The 22,266-nt window shown below is 40.6% G+C and overlaps 1 protein-coding gene across 5 annotated transcripts in view; it reads right to left on the bottom strand.

The window, feature by feature from the left end:
* Nucleotides 1–22,266, bottom strand: part of cdk14 (cyclin dependent kinase 14) — a 156,328-nt gene that overhangs the window by 85,113 nt on the left and 48,949 nt on the right. For all 5 annotated transcript variants that reach the window (XM_028016631.1, XM_028016630.1, XM_028016629.1 and 2 more), the window contains 5 exons: nt 20,518–20,612; nt 19,901–19,980; nt 16,402–16,496; nt 14,880–14,942; nt 4,190–4,313 (listed from right to left, as the gene is read on the bottom strand). In XM_028016631.1, the coding sequence (XP_027872432.1) occupies nt 4,190–4,313; nt 14,880–14,942; nt 16,402–16,496; nt 19,901–19,980; nt 20,518–20,612 (457 nt within the window). The remainder of the gene's footprint in view (nt 1–4,189; nt 4,314–14,879; nt 14,943–16,401; nt 16,497–19,900; nt 19,981–20,517; nt 20,613–22,266) is intronic.

The following is a 22,266-nucleotide window of genomic DNA, read 5'->3' as shown; positions in this document are numbered from 1 at the left end:
TGATTTTGGTGCTCATGTTGAATGACTTTTCAACAACTCCGCAAAAAAGAAAAATCTTAGTACACTTGAAATAAGACTAAACTCACAAGTAATTCTCAGCAAGATATAGGATCATGTTCTAAGTCATTAATTCCTCAATAATGATGAAAACAGTGTTAGTTCCAGTGGCAAATTATTTAACTTATAGCAGGACTTTCTCCATGTTTTAAGTGAAATGATAGTGAAATGAAATGCTGACTCAGGAATCTGTGGAGTTTCCTTTTGACTTGTGTTGGTGCTTCTGTTGGACCTGTAGCCATGTCCTACTGTGGAAAAGTCCTGAATGGCAAAGGCTTCCTTTCTACAGGAATAGTAAAATATTCTTCAGTCAGAGGCTTTTTCAGATTTATTGGAATACAGACAGCTGTAGGAGACCCTTCCTGCCCTCAGCCATCAGCATTTACACAACCTCTTTGAAGAAACTTGTTAGTTACAAAATTTAATTTCCCTCTGGATCAATAAAGTATTTGAATTGAATTTATGTCTTTATAACCCAAAGAAATGCAGGAAATGATCCACTGTATTATTTCTAATTCAGTCCAGGCTGATGTTTTTGTTCTCTCTGACTGTAGCCAACAAAAACCTACAGTACTGTCCCTAATATATCGCGGTCATTAAGAAAACAAATTTCAGTGTGAGATATTAAAGTAAGTTTTATCCGTAAATCAGTAAATTCCCCTGCTGCCTCTTACTTCACCCAGACCCTGAAGTAGCTAACACAGCTCAGGGGGAGAAACAAAAACAGGCCTGAAATAATCACCTGTAGGTGAGGAAGGTGTGTGAACTGAGAGAGAAAAGCAGCTCTAATAGTTCACACAGCTGCTTCTACACAAATAGTACACATCAGAAGGCTTAGCTGGCCTCAATTAGCTGTGTCCTTGATATGAAACGCGGGCTCCTTAAAGCCTCATTTACAACGCTGCTGCTTGTTTCTGCTCATTAAAAAGAGAGTAAATCCACAGTGGAGCAGAGAGGAGCATCTGGACCGACCCACATCCAGCAGCGGATACGGAACCCCGGCTTCTTTGGCTGATGAGAAACTGTTGCTCTGTGGTTAGGCTGAGCCTTCTGAGCCCGCTGCACATGCAGATAAGCATGGGATGATTCAATAATAATACCAGCAGGTTTAGCAGGAAATGTCCGGCCTCTCAACTTTCTGGATTAATATCAGGCTGCAGACCCTCAAAGCCACTTTCACAAATCTGAGCTCCAGAAGTCTAATAATGCCCTTCAGTTCACACAGGCTCAGAGGAAATCCAGACTGACTTCATTTCAGTTCTTACTTGCACTAGGGTTGAATAAATGCTATTATTTAAGCGCTGTCACATTGTTTCCTGTCTTCCTCTGTGTGCTAGGGTTCCAAACGGAACAGCTCTTGTGTTGGTCCAGGAAGAGATCAATGTGATGGAGTCACAGTGGACTACTGCAAAAAAACAGCAGAGCACCACAAACCGGAGAAAACCTGGGACAAGCTTTCCTGCAAAGATGAATCCAGGAGGCTACAAACGTGTTCTACTGCCAGAGCTTGGAAATAAACTCCATTTGAAATTAAATTCTTGTTAAAATTATTGTTTCACATGCAGTGAATCAGGGTGGGACTCGAACCCATCACTAAGCCCTCTGTACCTGGGTCACACACTATACCCCCTGTGCCACCTTAAAATAAAAAAAAGTTTGCTGTTATGAGACAGGTTTTATATATCATCATAACAAGAAGGTTTTTAGTTTAATGAGATATAAAAAATACTCTCCTCTGACAGATTACTACGTGTTAAAAATACATAAAACAGTTTGCTTTGACTGTCCTCAGCTTGATTCCTCTAGACGAGGAAGAGGTGCTGCTATTTTACCGTTACAATCTTTCTTATTTAAAAGAGAATATATTTTGGTTTCAATGATATACGGGTCTCATTATAGCAAGTTCTTAAAATCCTGCTAAAACAAGAAAACTTTCTTGTAATGTTTTTTGCATCTCATAACGGGAATGTTTTCCTGTTTTAACAAGATATTGTTCCTGAGTTTCTTTTCGAGCTCTGATAGTTAAACGCTTCTGCACAAAATAACCCAGAACAACATCTAAAGGCCTTGGTTTAGTTAAGGTCAGAGTTCATAGTTCAACAATATAGAAAAAGAGACAGAGGCAGAAACCACGGCTGACCCAAAAGAACAAAAAGACCCGTCTCCTCCAAAGCATATCTTGATCATGTTGTGGGAAAATGTTCTGTGGACTAAGATAAAAGTGGAGTTTTGTGTTTGTGTCCTGTTACAACAGGAACAGAGCTAACACAGAACCAGCTTCAGCCGTAATTCAGATGTCTGCAGCTCAACCAAGCAACTCTGCAGTAACACTGGAGGAGAATCAGTCTGGTCATCAGTTCTGGCAAAGCTTGTATTTTTCAGCATGATAATGATCTGATGCTCACCAGCAAGACAATCAAAAAAAAAAAAAACTAGACACACAGAAAGAATAAACAGTAGGGATCACGCTCCAGCTGTAGGGATTATTTTATATACTGCAGAGTAAATGTGGCGAAGCTGCAACGACTCAGACAGAGACTTCAGGAAGATGACAGCTAGAGCTGTCATAAGGATGAAAATGATTCACAAAGATGAAATTGAAAAACATAAGCAGAAGACTAAAATACAAGATTGATTTCTATAATTAAAGGAATTCAGGAAGGTTGTCTAGAAACTCCTCACATACTGTATGAAGTTTAAGGAACTTTGAGATTCAGGAGAGAAGAAGATGAAGAAAAGGAAATCCCAAGGGACGGCATTTTACAGATGATTTGTTGATGACAAACCCCATTCTAGTCAAAGTTTTTCATTATGCCCTACTATGTAATAATATCCCAGTTATGTGATTGGAGGTTTCATGTCAGTGACCTGCAGGGAGAAGAGATGAGATGCTAACCACTGTGGGTCAGGTTAGTCATGTTAAGAGTAACAACCCAACTTTTATCTTCACTCGCTGTCTGCTGCCTGTCACTGATGGATGCAGCGCTCTGCCGCCTCCCATCGCGAGCCTCAGCTTCCTCTCCATTTACGCCCCCCACCCATCCTTTATGCAGACCCCAGCCAGAGCCACAGGCCTCAGCTGTGGACTGTTAGTATTCTTGCTGCCAAGCAGAGACCCCCAGGGGCTCTGGAGGCACACACACCCCACCCTCTTCATCTGGCCCCCTTCTGGCCAGGCCTGACTGTGTGTGTGTGTGTGGACGTGTGGGGGGGTGCGTGGGTGTGGGTGGCCGTGTGTGGGCAGGCGTGTGCAGATGTGTAGGTGTGTGCTGATGAGCTTCCGCCACAGTGGGATTTTCATATTTGCTCATTTGGTATTTTGTCCATTATTTTTCTCTTCCTCATTTCCTTCTTAGTAATGTTTCTGCACTAATACAAGGTTTGCATTATTGATGAAGCACACACCCACACACACACCCACCCGCCCACACACACACACCCGCGCACCCCTACACACGCACGCACACACCCCAATCCTCCTCCCATCTGTCTTGGAATAGAGGGATAGAGGGGCGGAAGGGTGCAGAAGATGGATGGGCAGAGAGAAGGAGGAAATGGGTGGAGAGAACAAAACACGCCTGGATGGACGGATGGATGGACGGATGGATGGGCAGACAGATGGATGGACAGACAGATGGACAATGCTAAATGAGGCAGCCTGGCCAGTTTGTCCCACCAGGAAGTCACAAAGTAGACTTACTATACATGAATCCAAGCCATATGGTATTATGTGGGTAGGTTCAAAAACACACAGACCAGAGGCAGGGAACTGATTGACTCATACATTTACTTGAATCAAGCAACTTTTGCCATTTTTTGCGTGTGCTTGTAAGAAAAACATCAAATGTGTCTGTTTGGGAGGGTTAAGAAGGAAGCATCTTCTCTCTTAAAGCAACAGAGCATCATGGGTTGGGTTTGCAAAGCTGCATCTGAATGAAACGAAAGACGTCTGGAACAATGTCATGACCAAACAAGAAGAAAGTAGAAATGTTTGGCCATGATGCACAGCGCCACATTTGGAGAGAACCAAACACAGCATAGTAGCACAAATGCTATGTGCTAACTCTTGTACACAGAGACAAAGGGAGAAAATTAGCATCAACATCAGAGCATCAGTTTGCAGTCCACTCACCGAAGTCAGCGAGTTTTAGCTCTCCAGTGTCGCTGATGAGCAGGTTCTGTGGTTTCAGGTCGCGGTGGAGGATGTAGCTCTGGTGAATGTAGGACAGGCCTCTCAACAACTGGAACAAGAAAAGCTGGAGAAACAACAGAAAAACAAATTAACAAAGGGAAGTAAGTCTGTTTATAAAACACAACAAACAAGTCTGTTGTTTCATCTTCTTTCAGCAGTTGCATCCATCTGAATGCAACTGAACTTCCACGTCTCTGGAGGCTCAGGACTTTAGTCAGTGTTATCTGGACAGATTCCTTCATTTGTCAGAAGCATTAGCAACTGACACAGAGGCAGGACCACAATCACTAGCTGTGTTTCCTTTAACAGTGCATGGAATCGGCAAATTGAAATTCTGAAAATTAATTTGCTCAATGAAAACACACAAATTTAAAAAAATTCAGGTTTAGAGTGGTTTTTCAACCATACCGAAATAGATGCATTTCACAAAATTGCAATGGAAACACTTTTTTAGAATCATACCAGTCAAGTGATCAACAACCTGATGTTACTACTGGTAAAACCATGAAGAAGACGACAGGAAGTAGTAGGAAGATGATGGTTTGTTTTGGGGTTTTTTTGGACACCACCAGAGCTCTCTCAGCATCACACCTCATTAAAAGTTGCGTGTCATTGCAATGTGTTGAACCCATAGCTCTTCTGTAAAATGGCCGACTACAATTTCCCCAAAACACCACATACGTAGACACTCCAACACTCCTCTGATAGATGATGAACGCTAGTGTCATGGCTGAATATATCTCATGTAACTGTTTACATCAGTCACTGCCATTAGTTTTAATGACTTAAGCTTTCTCTATTGTGATTTAAATGTCATACCTTGTTTGATGGAAACACCGCAATTGCAGAATTGTGTTTTTTCAATATTAGGAGAATATAGACAAAGATTAAAATGGAAATGCATCGACTAACTCTTCCAGTTTACTTACTGCAGTGATTGGTCAGAGCAACGTTTTATTTCTTCATAATCACGGCCTCTACTCTATATTTACTCTGTATGTATTACACCTTTAGGAAAAAAACAGAGTGAAAAGTAGAACTGTGTCAGGATGTGATAGATGTTGCTGAAAGGTTGGCATGTCGGGTTTCTGAGATTCGTTACTGCAAAGGGAGGAAAATCGATGGAAGGGAGCATGAGAGGACTGCTGACAACACGGAGGAAACGGCTCACTGCTGGAAGACAATCTGACCTTTGAACCAGAAGGGAGATTTTATTCATTCCTCACTACATTGGGACATGTCTCTGTTTGCATCAGTCGCACTGCTGCATATTGGATTTTTTAATCAACTGAGCTGCATGCAAATAAAAACTGTAGCAAATGAATTTACTGTGGTGATGTGCTGAAAGCTTCTGCTTCCTTTTGAGCTTGCTTCTATCTTTCTGCTTCGAAGAGAATTTTTATTTGGTTTGCAATTCAAATCTGAGGATGTGTTGCTGAGTTTGGAATTAATGCGGTGTGGTATGACCCAGTCAGAACTGAGGTGACAGGAACTGTCATTTTTGTACTCTAGAATAAAGTCAGCTCTATTACTGCAAGCAGATTGGTTGTACTACAAGCCCATGTCATCACTCCTCCACTGCTGTGCTAACAAACTGCTTATTTGTCCCAAATTCCTGCCTGATTTTAGCCAAACAACTCTACTTTTGATATGACGCAGGACCAAAGAACAGAGAAGGAGGAAGTTCAAAGCATCTCTTCCATCATAAGACAGAGATTTAAAGAGAAGCAGCAAAAACAGATGAGGAGGATTAGCAGAGCTTGTGACTGCATCATCCAGGACATGTTAATGTGGAATATAATCTCTGCTGCCTGGATGCTGAGCTGTTAGCATATTACACAGCAACAGAAACACAGCTGCACCAGGTGTTTGCTAATTGCTGCTGCCACTAGTCTGGAGGAGCTGAGTCACAGGAAGGAGTGCACTATGAAGCAGAAGCTTGTTTTCTGGCCCACGGATGGTTGCCGTGGGAGATTAAAGAATTTCTCATCAGCAGCAGTAGCACTCCAGGTATGTTTTTAATGAGGGAATAGCATTATAACATGATGTAAAGCTCAAAAGATTGGATTTTACATATTACTGCCCCTTTTACAAACAACTGTCGCACCAATGAGACACATCACTCAGCTCCAGGAAGTGCATCATGAGGATTTTTCTTGTTTATAGTCATAATGTTTTGGCAGATTGGTCTATTTCAGATGATTTGTTTCCTGCATTTGCTAATTAAACACATACAATTAAAATGGGTCTTTTACTGTATTAAAATGCCCAGAAAAATTGTATCAAAATGTCTGAATTCACATCCACTGACATGCCAAGCAGGAAGATTGAATTACGGTACATTTAAATTTACATTTTTAATCCCAGTTAAAGCGCTGCACCGTTTCACAACGCTCCTCAAGCCGCCTTCAGCGATCTTCAACCCAACGCAAAGTGCCAACAAAAATGCTGTTTTTAACACGTTTCCTTCATAAAGTACCTGCTGCTGTCACTCTGACGTCTTCAAGAGGTAAACAAAGCCCTGAAACCAGAGTCAGAGCTTGTTTTCCATTTTGTGCCTCTGAGATCTGGCGGCACATCACCCCGCTTCTGTAGACACGTCAGTCAGCAAATAACGAGGCATGCGCCACACAGCTCTTCATTTTATTCCAATTTCAGCAATCCACTCTCGTCTCTCTCCTCTCACTGATACTCTAGTTGTGGCCAATTAAGCTGATTGAAGCACCATGGAGTCCAATCAGGGACGGGGGCCTTGTCTGGCATCTGGAGCCACCGGGTCAACAGCTTACTATTCCTCCACTCTGCGGGGCAGAGACGAGCCACGGTGAGGAAAATTAGCATAGAAGTGTGTGTGTTTGCTCATGTATATCAAAGACCCTGGTGAAAAACTCTCACCCTGTCATGGCTCGGATAAAAAGGAAAGAAAACTCTCTTTTCTTGCCCTCTCTTTTCAAACCGGGCCATGAAAGAGCGTGATTCTTTTTCTGCTGCAAACACCTGAGTTCTATTTGCATTTTAATATTATAGTGATGGAGGATGAAGGAGGCTGTTTATGCAGCTTTGACTGGAGTAACATGACTCTGCTCTTCCTCCGACATAAAGCAGGCTTCAAGGAAAATAACACACAAAGTCCTAATATGAGGCCTGAAGGTTGGGCTAGTGTGTATATGGAGCGTGTCTTGTTGCTGGCAACAGATTGGAAGATGAAGGAAGCAATTACAAGAGTGTGACGGCATAAATAAAACATGGAAACACACAGGTACATCCAATATGCCAAATTAATAGCCGAGGTAGAAAACTTTTTCTATGGAGAACAAGTTTAAAAGAACAGCAAAGAAAGAATATTTCAAAATAAAGTAGTCATAATATAAATGGTTCACAAGGGGAAATAGAAGATCTGCTCTCATATCACAGTTTATATATATATATATATATATATATATATATATATATATATATATATATATATATATATATATATATATATATATAAATCATTTGAGTCAGCTGTGTTTCCTGTGGGTCTGCAGGCAGCATTTGGACTCGTATAACTCGGGTTAATGGATAATTTGGACTGCTGGTTCCTGATTTTGATACAAATAGTTGTTTTATGGTATTTTCCATTCTTGGCCACATGTTTGAATTTCCAGTTCCAGAAAAATCATGAGTGCTCCCAGAAGTACATCTCGAAGAGTTGGGGTTTTCAAAGCAGCCCAAGCCTTAGATCCTGCCACCTTACAGTGAGTCTGTGTTTGGTGGCAGATGTGCCCGGGTAAAGCAGAAGAGTTAGTCTTAATGTTTTGGCTCATTAATCTAGCTCTTTGGTATTGATTGAAACAATATCCCCCAAGGACCTTCTTTTATGCTTCCATGTGTGAGTTTGTTTAATCATGATGCATTATTAGTTCCTTACTGTGGGAGAAATGAGCTGTCTGATTGGAGTTAAATCATCCATTAACATAATCCATCACCTGAAGAATGACCCCACTGCATGGAAAATAATCCATCATCAGCACACTGATAAACATGCTGCCATTTCTCTAATGATTAAATACTTATTGCAGTCATACCCAAGGCAATCAGAGCTCTGTGTCAAGATAAGCATTATGAAAAAGTGCGTTGCCTCTGAGTTATCCATGTATCAAATGTAGTGGAGTGTGTGTTTTGTCTGGTATTCAATGTGCAGCAAAGAATGAGGCTATGCATCAAAGTGACAGCAGTACACCGGGGTTCATAGTTAGTTGTGTACTTTCTCTAGAACAAAGTAAGGCAAAATGGAGTCAGGCAGTTCGGCAGCAGAAGTAACATGTCAGACACGAAGATGAAACATAGCAATCCAGCTCCCACATCTGGAGACAGCATCATCAGAACAGACTGCTAGATGCCTGGTAAAATGTGTCCACCTCTGGGAAGCAGTAGGTACTTACTGAGAGTATGTATGTCATTAGATGAAACATTTCTAAGCAGAGACTTCATGCACAGAGATTTCAAAGTTGAAAATATTTGAACTATGGTTACTGTTGTCGCTATCGCCTCCCGTGTTTTGTATTTGACTCTGGGAGGTGGAAACCTTTGCCTGTCTCTTGTCGTTCCCTGTGTGTCGAGTCCTTAAGGCTTCAGGAAGGTACTCCGGTTTATAGCCATTCCCAGATCAGTTATCCACACCACTGCTCTGGTATCGGCCCCGTGGTGATTCCAATGAGTCTCTGGAGAAAATTACAATGGACCTCTACAGACTCCAGAACAGAACATCAGACTAACATCTGATGTTGCAATAAAACAAATGTGCCTCACAAAATGATATTGAGCTGTTGTTAGCACTTCATCCATTGAGATAAGACTGAACTATTATTATAAGCAGGTGTAAATGTGATTGACAGCTTGTATCTATGCTTAAGACTCCATAGTAATTATTGAGTTGTTGACAGAATGTATTTTATTTTAGTGTTTGTGGGTTTTTTGCTAGAGCTGCTGTCGGCTTTGAGATTTCCATCTGGTGCTAAATGCATATCGTCATCTGACATAATGTGGTTTATTTTACTACTATAATTTTTCACTGCAGATTTGTTTGCTTAAATAATGCATTTGGCTATTAGAATGTGGTGCCTTTTTTTGATCAAAATCTTTTTTTTTACAAAAAATATCTTAAGCCATTGTCTTAGGAAAGTGGCCGCATTTGATTGAAAACTCCATTAGAGCTCATCAGATCCAGATCAGGATCCAGAAAAAACAACAAACAGGATGGTCTGGGAGACTTGGTTAGCTTTCACACTGTGTCTAACAATCCAAATTCTTTGAGGAACTTGCTCACCCACCTGGCCTGTGAGAGCGCTGCACCAAGAACTACTGAAGGAAACAACATGAAAGCCTCTGAAGAAGACATAAACCTAAGTCCTTCCTTATGACATGTAAAAAGAAAAAAATAAGTGGCATGAGAGTTTAACGGCTGTAAAATTTTTCTTTTGTTTTTGGCAAATGTGCCAAACAAACATTCCTCAACAACGGGCTGAGCACAACTAGTTAGCGGATGTTAAACACATGCATTTGTCTTGGTTGTATTTACCCAGAATGCCCTGCATTATAGTCTCTGGTCAGCTTGTTTTCAAACCACATCAGAATTCTCTTCAACCAAACTGAGATCTAAGTTTGTAGGCTACCAGAGGTCACTGTTTTCATCTGCATCAGAATTTGACTGCACATTCACAGTTCCCCAAGCAAACCAAACTTTCTAGGCAAACAAGCCAGAGTTTGATTAAAGCAGATTAAATATGGCTGTGAATGCTCCCTAAAATACATTTTTAGCTCACCTCAACAAGGTCCCTACACTGTTTTCTGAAAATCCAATTATATTGCTTAGGAAGTTTTTTTTGGAATTTGGGATATAAAATGGGACAAGTAGGAAAATCCCTCAGTCTGTGCATATCAAACTACAGTAGATCTCGATTAATAAGAATATGAATATAAACATTTACTGTAATCCCGGAAACAGGCTTAAAATATAATTGCCAATATTTAAGGTGTGATAACACCAACTCACAAATATTGTTTCAATCTGAAAAAAAGTCAAAAATTATACTTTTTCTGTTCCTGTAAACAGAGCCAGCAGGACACGCAAATTCAGACAGTAACAGCACAGAAGTTAGCATCATAAAAACAAATGTTCACAGTTACAATCCCCCCCCCAGCACCGGCTGGGGGTGGGGGGGTGAGTAAACACGATGAAATCAGTGAGGGAGAGCTCAAATGAAGGAGTGTTAAATGGAGTGAAAACATTCGACCATCTGCAAGCAGGCACAGAAAAGAGCCTCTATCTTTTCCACTAAGCATCAGTAAAGTGTCGTCTTTAATGGGCTGAATCAGCAACAGCGTCAATCTGCTCAACCTGAGAAGCTGCCAGCAAATGGCTGTAAAGGTCCACAAAGACCCAGAATCATTCTTGGCACATGTTTAAATGTTGGGCCGGGGCGTATCGCAGTCATCCGCTGTGTGATTGTACTCCTCCTGGAACACCTCAATTGTACAAACACAAGAAATCACTTGTTGAGTTCTGTGGAGATGTTCTGAACAGCACCATCAAACTGTCACACCAAACAGTGGGATGAAAACGCTGTACAGAAGGCAGAGAGATGAATGGAAGTAGTCAAACTATCAGAGAGTCAAATTTGGATCAGGAACTAGGTATATTTGATTTATCTCATCTGGAACATTTGGTTAAAGTTTATATTCAAAATCAGAGAATCTAGCAAGGCAAGAGATTGAAGCAGTACATTTTACAATCCCTCATTAGATTTGTGGAAAACGTTTTGCTCATAAAAAGCAGCTTCCACATTCATTATAAATGTAAATGTAAAAATTCATCTTATATGGCAGATCAAATTAATCTGCTATCACCCTGGTAAAGAAAAGTACAACCTTTAAAGTGAGGACATTTCCAGATTTTAATTAGGAAGGTATATATATATATATATATATATATATATATATATATCACTGGAGGTGGACTTATTGCCAGTGGGACAGAGCTCAGTTCTCTCTAACAGTCACAGAGTTACACAGAGAAGGATAACCAGCTCCTGATGGTATGGCAGCCTCGCTCCTGTCAGTCTGCCCCAAAGCAGACTGTCTGCCCCAAAGCAGACTGACAGTATGTGAATGGGTGAATGACTGACTATTATGTGAAGCACTTTGGGGTCCCCTGGACTTGATAAAGTAATATAGAAGTACAAGACAATTATCATTTATCATTTAGCTTCCTCCTTGCACATCTTTCTGAATCAGCCAGACTTCTCAGTCCTCTCTATCTCCCTCACAGATCTGTGAACGTGGCATTGAACTTAACTGCTCCAAGTAAAGTTAAAGTAAAGAGTTGCCTCAAGTTAAAAATGTGTTCCTTTTAAGTTAATTCAACACAAGTAAGTTGTCATCACTAACCCAAAAGAATTAATGTAAATAAGTCCATAGCATGAACTGTAGTTCAAATGCACTTTTTATAGTGCAGAGCCAGGAGACATGTCTTGTGCTGTCAATCAACTCATCCTTACTGTCGTCATCGGTGGACATGCAAACTAGCCTTAGCATTCAAAACATTGTCTGCTGACAGGGAGAAGCTGTAGTGTAGCAGAGAGCAGGGGTGGAGGGTCGAGGGAGCAGTTCACAGAAATGAGCATGATTGGCAGCGATTTTTTAATTTTTTTACAAGTTATCTTTCTAATACCATTCTGTAAGAACGTAGTGAATTTCAACAAATATGTCAAAAAATATTATTTTCATAAAAGTTACATACTGTAGCTTTAACATGCCTTCTGCTCACCAAAGCTCAACCTTGGAGCTTCAATCCCCAGCCAAGCTTCTACCTATAGAGCATCCGTCCACTGCTCCTCCAGACTAGCAGCAGCAGCAGCAGTTAGCAAACACCTGGCGGAGCTGCTGAGCTTATCATACAAGCTACAATACTCCTAATAATAGTTAGGTACTGTATGTCAGCATGGAGGCTGATTTTTCAGGAGGTTCTGTAACCAAAATCAGGCTTTAAAAGCAACTTAAGCTATGAAAATACTGCACATATTAAAACACTTAAAAGAAATTAGACATCACAGCCATATTTGACGGTTTGAAATTGACCTCTGTCTCTTCAAGAGCCTTCAAGTCTTTCCACATCATCACTACTATGATTCTCTATGCTGTTAATTGATGTCTGTGATAACTGTTCTTATGGGAATACATGAGCCAACATGTGTGTCAGCTGCATGTCTCTCTCAGTGAGATTTTTGTTCAACTTCCTTTCCATCCTCACTGAAGAATGGATCAGGGAAATATTGCTATGTGTTACATTCCTGTCTTCTGTACTTTACAAAAATTTGAATAATTAGTGGTGCAGATAAAATATGCCAACAGGGTTATTTTAAAAACTAGTGTTTCTTGGGAATAAAGGTGCTAATTACGCTCCCACAACACTAGATGAACTATTTCTTCCATATTTGTACCCGGTGTGCTAACAATGCTGACAGGAGCTTTCAGCTTTCGCTAAACTTAATTATGAGGGACAAACGCTCCCTGCTTCTGGGTTGTGGGCATCACTTTACCTCTGATATATGAGGATGTCAGTGAGTCAGGCTCCTTCATCCGACTGGGCCTAATGTAATATAAAGGAGCACTTCAGCAGCAGTCAGAGTGAGGTCATCCTGCCGGGCGTTGGATTACAGCCGTCCTGCTAACAAACTACAGTCAATGGGGCAGGAAGGGTTAATGGTGCTGTGCCGTTTCCACTGGGTTTCACCAGGACTAACCAGTTCAGGCGCAGACCTCAGGTCAGTTTGAGTGGAGCTGCAGTGACACTCGCATGCTCTCACCACTCTGCTGATGGCCGTTAATTACAGCAGCAGGGACTGTTACGGCTACGTCCCCGCATGTTAATTTGGTCAGGCAGCAGAGACACTAATAGCTTTTATGCAGCTGATTAGTAAACAACAGCACATCTGTGTGACATTAAAGCCCCTCATGGAGCTTCTGCTCAGGTTGGTGCTGGCCTGTGGCTGAACTGAACATCAGTCTGCCTCCTTTAGGCTCAGTCAGAGGCTGGAGGGGGAAGGTAAAGTGAAAGAGTTCAGTTAAAATGGGTGAAAAGGTTAAATAGGTTACATGCCATGTTTGTACATAGAATGCTTTTCAGTGTTTTATTAAAATGTTACCTTAGTGTTTTACTAAAATAGGAAATTCTACATGGTATTAGAGGGGGTCGTAAGTATTTGCAGATTTTAGCTAGCTGTAGGCGGCTATCACCAAGAGTACCAGAAGTCTACTTTCTATATTAATATTAAACAGGTCAGAAAATCACACCAAGTGCTCCTGGACCACTTTAGGATATAAAACCTTTGAAGAGTGCTGCCACCACCCAAACCCTGGTTATGCCCCTCCTGAAGTGATGGACAGTGGAAGCATCTAAATTTGAGGTTTATCCAACACCATGCTGCACAGAACAGCAGAGAGGAAGTGATGGACTACTGTAACCATCCTCATAATGATATGTGTGGTTCCAATTCACAACATGTCATGTCTACATAAAGTCACGAACCCTATCAACACGTTGGAAACTCCGTGGCAGGAGTCTCACTGTTAGGTAACAGAGTTGATGGGTGTGAACACCTCGCTCAGCTCTCCTGCAGTAATCTCACATCATCCATGTGACTCGCACAGCTGCTGGCAGCAGGAGAAACACACAGAGCTTCTGTAAATCTGTGGCGTTGAAACTTATGAGCTGCTGGATGACAGATGGAGCCTGAACTGTCACCTCCCTGCATGACAGAACTTCCTAACGCCCCCTCCACCACCAAGATGCCTGGTTTACCACATTATCGGTTCTTCCCACCTGTTAATTTATGTTAGCTGGGTCCTGCAGTCGTGCAAACACAGGCAGCATGAGTGACTCAGAGAGCTGCACGGTCATACAGGACAGGCTCGTAGCTTCACCAGCTCGGACTGCCATCCCTGTGTCGTCTAAAGGAGGTCAAAATTAACTAATGACTGTTTTAAGATGACAGAATAGTAACTTTCTACTTTCTAAACATTTGCTGCTGATGTATTCAAACAGTGGAGTTTGAATACAGTCTGAAGATTTTCACAGCTGCTAGAGACAAACCCCAAAAGGTGATTCCACAAAGGGTAAAACATGAAAGAGCTGAATGCATACGCACACCACACTTTTCAGATCTTAATTTGGAAAGCTTTGGAAAACCATTTAACATGACATTCCTGTAACCTTAAGTTAATGTGTACATTCCTGTTGGGACCAGCAGCCTTTGAGCTGTTTACTTCTCTCTCAGAGACTAAACACACTGTCCCAGTGGCTAAAGAACTCTGTCACAGGATCATCATCAAGATCAGCAGCACGAAACAAGAACCACTGAACTTCCAGAACTGCGAAGCTTCCAAGAACTAATCACATGGTAAAGTATTCCCACCCCGAAGAAAAAGTTGTAAAATTAAATGAATAATGAAAACAAAGGCAGATTCTAACCAATGTTGGTAGGGATTGGAGGTTGTGTTCACTAAACCCAAATTGATCACTGACTTAAAGAAACAAACTGTTCGGGGTCAACAATAAAAAATCCAGTCTGTAGAAGAGAAGCATTACCTTCACGTTGTCTGGGTGGAGACCGCCTGGGTGTTTGTCCATGTACTGACACAGGTCTGTGTGCTGCAACATGAAAGATGATTTTTATTTCAATCAATTTTACAAAATGCTTTGCTTACTACAGTTGACTTACAGTATTCTATACTATAGTTGAATACAGAGTTCACTAAAGCAGCAGGAATATCTGATTTATCAACAGATTGATCTATATGTTATTTTAACAGCAGCGATGAATGAATTGTAGTTTTTCTGTCTTTAATAGAGGCACTCAGATCAGAATTTGATTCCTGTTGATCTCTGAGCAAAGACACTTCATACAGTAATAATATCTTCATTTCTTCTTTTTTCAGGATACCACAAAACAGGAAGAATGTTTATATTTTATCAAAGTTGACCACATGAACTGACAGAGTCCTCACTGACGGTAAAGCGGACATGTTTAGCAGGCAGGCAGCGTTTTGGTGCTTTGTGAGCAGATTTATGGATGGAGGAGGCAGTGGTTCGGAAATCACAGAGATATTTACAATCTCCCACTGCTGCTCACACCAAAGGAGCCTGCTGAATAATTCACACGCAGACATGCCTGTCCATCTCCCACAAAGTCATGCACCACATCTCTGTTTTCATCTTTCCCCTTTTTATTTCCATTATCTCCATCTCTCTGTAATACTTGCCACTGATTTAACCCATCGGTTTTCTGTCCTCGCATTACGCCCTCCTGCCGTCACTCTCCATTAGCTTTTAGAAAAATCTATAATGTGTTTTTCTGCATCCTTATGAGCAACAGCACCGAACTTGACATTAACTTGAAGTTTCCACCAGCGATAAATAAACCCACCCCTAGCAGTCAGTCTGCTACATATAGGAAGGATTTACTGTTTTGAGCAGAAGGTAAGAGAAGATCCAGCAGGAACAATAACCTAATAAGCTGATCTTTTCCATCATGTTTAATTTAAACAGAATCTGCTGAGTTCTACTCTGCTGAGTTCTACTCATATCTCACAAGCAGAACCAGATTATAAACTGCATCAGACCACTCCATTTACCCCACCCTGGCTGAAAAGCTGAGTAAGACGGAGGAGGGATCCAGATCTGCTCATCCGCTCACAAGCTGAAGATCAAAGATTCATCTGAATAGAAATCCAGCCCTGCAATGGAGCGGTGACCTGCCCAGGGCAGACCGCACCTCACCTCCCACCCAGTGGTTGCTAAAGAGAGGCATATCCCCCCGCCCTCCACACCAACACACACACACCTTTATTACTTTAGTAAAAACTAAAAGAAATCCATGAGAGCTTTAACAGTTTTTAAAGGCCTGTGAACCATTAAAGAGCTTACCAGTTAAAATATTCACAGCTCGTGTTGCAGAGAGCTGGGTATGAAAAACTGAAAGGTCTCACAAAGCAAAAAATAAATATAGATACTCATCAGAACTATGGTTTCCCTGAAGTCATACTTTTAATCTACATTTGGAGCTCTGTGGTCCATCCATCACACAGCTGAGGTCAGAGTTCAAACTCACCACATACTCGAACACCAGAGTCAGGGTTTCCTTGGTGTGGATGATGTCATGGAGGAGCACGATGTTGGCATGCTTCAGTCCTTTCAGAAGAGACGCTGCAAACAGAGAACAGCAGAACCAGAGGCCCATTATGATGTGTTACAGTAGATGATGCAGCCAGATAACCAGCAGCTCTATGATCATTAGCTGGACTGTTGGAGCGCTTCAGTACCTGCAGGGATTAGGGAAGGATTACAACACACAGAAAACACAGGCTGGATTCAGCGTCAGAGGTTCTCACACTCACTTTTTAACACATTTATGATGTAAGAGGTGTCTGTAATCAGCAGTGAGGAGAGGCTCTGGAGGGATGCTTCATTTACCAACTGAATTTATGCTTCATACAAGTAAGTTGAACATGTTCAAATATTTGTAATGCCATAAAGTTGACATAAAACCCCAGTAATCCTCCTGCCAGCACATCATTAAACTGATGAAGGCAGAGATCATCTGGAACCAAAGTGACTTGGATCATACCAGTTCTACAGTGCAGTGGGTGGGACAGAACTTAGGAGTTAGTTTTAATGTTTAGTTTTTCTTTTGCTATTTAAATAAAATACAATGACAATAAACATATTTGTACATTTGTCTTACTGCCAAGAGTTATTACATTTCTTTGGGAGCAGCTGTTCTGTGTTTAGGTGAATTTAGACACAGTGTTCTAGTGGCAGCAACCACAGAACAGAAAACTGACAAAAACAAACATTCATAAGAAACATGGCCACCTAATTATCCACATTACCCTACTTAAGTACTGAATAAAGTTTATCTTCTTTTCCCTTCAACATTACTTTGTTCCACCCAAAGGATTTAGTTCAACTTTGTTTTTCACTCCCATGACCGCAGGTCTATAAAATGCACTTTCTTCAGTCATTATCTACAGACCTCCAAACTCAATGTATTTTAGCCTAGTTTCTAGAGTACATATCTTAGTTATAAATCTTACATATAGGAGCTTGTTTTAAGTCAATAATTCCTTACTATTGATTGAAAAGTACTGGTTCAATTGGCAGATTATGTCACTTATAGCATCTGAAAAATCTCTTATAGCATCTGAAAAGTCTTCTAAAATTGTCTGAAGATAATTTCACTTCAGATTAGTGAAATTATCTGCCAATGGAATAAATACTTTTTCATCAATATTAAGGATTTTTGAACTTACAGCAAGCTCTTGAAGAGTTACTTAGAAGTTTGTTTTCTTATTTCAAGTCTTCTAATATATTTGCACTACAAACTAGACTAAGAATACCTGTTAGGTTTTGCATTTCTGCAGTGAAAACTTACGAAAAGCAGCAATGATATTTGTTATAGTTGCAAGAACAAAACTTAATATCACTCAAACTTGTGTGAATAAAGGCAGACAAGGGAAAATTATAACGTCATATTTAATATGCAGATTTGATTCTGTCTGTTTCTGTTTGCTGATTTAAAGAGAAGCAGGAGAAGGATCTGTGTTGTGTTGTCACTACAGTCTTACTCTAACTGGTCTGAGGTCTGTGATTACTGATCTCTGATCATCTATTTGAACTGGCAAAGGATCAATGAAATGAGAAGTTTTCACTCGTTTCCTTGTTTACAAAACCTCTACTGTATTAACTGAACATCAGCAAAGGTCTCGAAGCCTCAATTACTGAGATAAAGTTCAGTCAAACAACAGTAACAGGAATCTGTTTTATTTGGACCAAATATTAGAGCAACATAAGCTTGGTTGTTATTCACAGGACCAAGTGGGTTTTCAGAAGGTTACCAACGGGATTAATGTTTAAGTTCTGTTTCAAAGGCACAGAGAGGATTTGATGGACAGATCGTTGGAAAGTTGCCCGGTGCCAGAGCCTCATGAATGCATTCATCCTGCAGGAGAAGCTAAAGGTTGTTCAAAATAATAGAAGCAGATCAAAGACAGGACTATGTGTGGATCTGCAGCCTGATACCTCCAGGATCCTGTCACCAGCTTGTGAAGACATGCACAACCTCCCTGGATACATGGACACACACTCACGCGCACACACACGCATACAACCCCCCCCCACACACACACACATGGATGGAGTAGTTTATAGAGGGGTAATGCTGGTCACATATCTGCGCTGTGCGCTTCTTACTCAGAAAGTGCTGAATTAGTCCAATTTCAAAGCACCCATCTGATCTGTTCTCGGGGAGAGTTGAGCCTCTGTATGATAGAAGCGTCTTCTCATCTCAGGTTCATTTCCATATGAGCGGGTTGTGTGGAGCAGAGGCTTTTACTTTCAGCAAAGTCAGGAAAGTCAGGAACTTCTGGAGCTTTTTTTTTTTTTTTACAGATCCTAATTACTGAGAACCTTCTGAACTAATCAGACCTTTTCTAGTGTGCATGTTCAGTCTGAGGGCTAAAACTGACCACTTGCATGGACTACACCGGCTGATGCTGAGAGGACCCTCCTTCTGCAGAACATCCACCGCTGTGGTAGAGTTCAGATTGTGAATTAAACAGAAGCTTCAAAGCAGTTATTGGCTTTAAAACCAAACGCTGTCACCCTGAAACGTGTGTGAATATGTAACTGGAGCAGTCTGGAAATAAAGATGACACTACTGAACACAAGTGTGACACATGAGGACATTGTTAGAGATTTTTTGGTATTATCATTTTATTTTCTTACTCTAGTTCACCTTAAGTCTATAGATCTTTGTGATTTTCTGTTTAAAGTGTTCTCTTCTTTAAATGACCTGGAGGTCACTACTGTCTGTTCAACTTTACGAGAAATAGATAACACTGAGTTTCTCAGACTTTAAACCCTTTTGCAAGAACACCTCCTAATTTAGTAACCACCTGTGAGCAGTCGTATTTTGTTTTCTTGACAGTATTGACCGAGATTTGAACCGGGCTCAGACCTTTGATCAGATATCACATCTGGACCTGGGTTGTTAGATGTTTGGGTTAGAAGCTTTACGACCTCTGCTGTTTTTCCTGACTGCCCCTTGCCTGTTCTTCTTTGACAATAAAAACAGGAGCTCATGTGAGAGCAGATCAGAATGCTCTGTGGATTCCTCGGAGGAAAGGTTCTCAGAGCCTTCTCCCAAGGGTTCTCAGAGCCTTCTCCTTTTGCAAAAGCTCTACATAAAATTCATATACGTTGTCTGTGGTTCTTTCTTTTATTTAGGTTCGAAAGGAAAATACCTATCAGACATATTTGTTACTAGAATAAAAAATAACCTAGTTAAATCTACTGTACTGAATTTTACTGTGCTGTACTGTGACATCTTAAATAATTACAACCCCATACAATCTATGCTTGTTGAGAATGAAAATCCAAACACTTCAAATTAAGCATTAAAGATTGTCATTAAAGATTGTAAACTAGTAAACTTTACATTTTTCAGACAGTTACCAGCTGTGGCCCTGAAGAGGGCTGGAGGAACATTCCCATTACCCTACTATGAACAGGAAGTGAACTGGGATTCAGATTTTTTTTTTTTCACTTACCCTCCCTTATGGCTGTGAAGGGTGTTCCTTCCTCCTCCTGCAGACGGATCACTTTCAGAGCCACCAGCTTCCCGTTCACCCTGATGACAGCACAAATAACAAAGTGCCATAATCTGCTGGACTTTCTTCATTATGTAGAAAAACGAGACAATTCAAAGTCAGCAAAGACTGAGAACAGAGAGAGGAGAGTTAAGTCAATGAAAAGTAATTTAGCAGCACTGGAGTGAGACTGGGGTACAAGGGCGCAGCACTACAGCTGAATGAAGCTCACCAATCAAAAGAGACACGAAATAACATCATCACGAAGAAGATTAGAGGCTGCAGAGGTTTGTGCATTTGCAGCCCCGGAACTTTTAATTTCTCACAATTTAATTAGAAAAACCTGGGAGAAAAGCACTGAACCATTAAGAGAGGGAAAAAAATCGTCCATTCTCTGGTAATTAAAATACAGGAATCTGCACTGTATGTGTGGAACTTTACATTAAAACCAGGATCTGCAACTGTCATAAGCTTTTCATCGACTTTTGATTCAGTTACAGCAGCGGCATGTAAAATTAAACACATCATTGAATGCATGGGTGAGGGAAAAACAATAGAAACATGTGAACACTGCTTACTTGCTCTTTCCTTTGTAAACTGTTGCATATGAGCCTTCTCCCAGCTTCTCCAGCTTCTCATATGAGTCTGCCTTTCCAAACTTGGGGCTTGTGGGCTGAGTGAAAAAGGGAGAGACAGAAAATATTATTTAAATGGGTGAATTCAGAAAAGAAGAGAAGAAACAATTCTGGGATTAAAGAAAAAGACATTGCAATTCTAAGAGAGTTATTATAATCCAAAGGTTCCACACTGCATCACCAGGAAGGCATCACTGGGAGGAACAGTCTACTTAGAGCCCTTTTTAAAGTTCCAATGAGCCTGTAACTTTCAGACACTTTTCATTGATTGCTGCTGAAACCTACAGCTGTACGGCAATAAGAACTTGAGATGAACAGCTTAAAATCTATCTGGTAAAAATCAGACGCAAGCAGAAACCAGTTAATCACCAGATGAGCTTCCAGAAGGAATGGTCTGACTTATGCATGAAGATCTACGGAACCCCTAGTGGATATGGGTGGTACTTTTTTTTTCTTTTTGAATTAGCTCGCAAAAGTGTTGCGTAAATACTGTTGTGCTCTCGCAATAAATCACATTTCAGCAATACAGCAGTTCAAAGTGCTTTACATCATGAAAATCATAAACACATCATATAGTCAACAGTTGTGAAAACCAGTGACAGACATTACATTTTGTCAACTGTCATATTCAAAATCATTAATGCTCATCAGATGTGTTGGTCACTGTTCCATTAATTATCTTTAAAAGTCTTGATTTAAAGGAACTTACAGCTGTTACAGCTGTTTTGCAGTTTTCTGGAAGTTTGTTACAGATTTGAGGTGCAAAGAAGCTGAATGCTGCTCAAATTACTTTTTAGTCATTTTACAGCTTTCTTTTAATGAACAATAATGTTTCAGGAACAATGCATGCTTTTTAGGTTTATTTACAATACTTCCACCTTGCATTATTAATGAGTCTTTAAGCAGTTTCCATATATGTGCTTATAAAAGCCCTAAACTGAGCTCAGCATAATGTCTCTTCCATCCAAATCCATAGCTGGGCTTCAGACGCCCCATCCTCAACAGATACCCTCCTCCACCTTATGCCCCTCCCGCCCCATCTTGTTATCTCTCTGCTTTCTGCAGAGCTAATAAGCTCAGCATTTCTCAGAGCTTTTCTAAACAAATTAAGTTTTCTCCAGGGATCAAGCAGGAAGTGAAACTCTGTCTGTACACTAAACTCAAAAAGTAGGATGTTCCCGACCAGCCAACCTCTCCTCTCCTTCAGACTAACTATAAAGCGTTCCCTTTTTTATTCCAAATTGTAGTGAAGACAGATCCTGAATTTGAAAAAGGCAAATCTGCTTTTCTAGCTCAAAACAAACCAAATATTACTGAAACAGAAAATGATACAGTGAATAATAATTCTTGCACAACGAAATTCCATATTATCCCACAGGTCAAACTAAGTAAAAGAACATTAGCTTATAATAGATTTTTCAAGGTTTTCAAGTTGATTGGAACAAAATGGTTGAAACCAAAAATCCAGCAAGAAACAATGAAAATTTCTCCTGTTTCGTTCAAGTACATTTGTTATTAATATTATGTTCTTTGCCATTTTTGATGAGTTTGTTGATAATTGTTTGCATTTCATGCTCTAGTTTTTAGAAAACACTTCTGTGTTAAACCTGGTTATGTTGGAAGTGCCCCATAAATACATTCTGATCAACTGATAACAATTTTACTGGGGTACGTAGTTATGAAATGTTGGTT

The sequence above is a fragment of the Xiphophorus couchianus genome, chromosome 5 (assembly GCF_001444195.1).
Source record: "Xiphophorus couchianus chromosome 5, X_couchianus-1.0, whole genome shotgun sequence".
Taxonomy (NCBI): domain Eukaryota; kingdom Metazoa; phylum Chordata; class Actinopteri; order Cyprinodontiformes; family Poeciliidae; genus Xiphophorus; species Xiphophorus couchianus.
The sequence above is the reverse complement of the archived record's forward strand: the minus strand, read 5'-3'. Positions and strand labels throughout refer to the sequence as shown.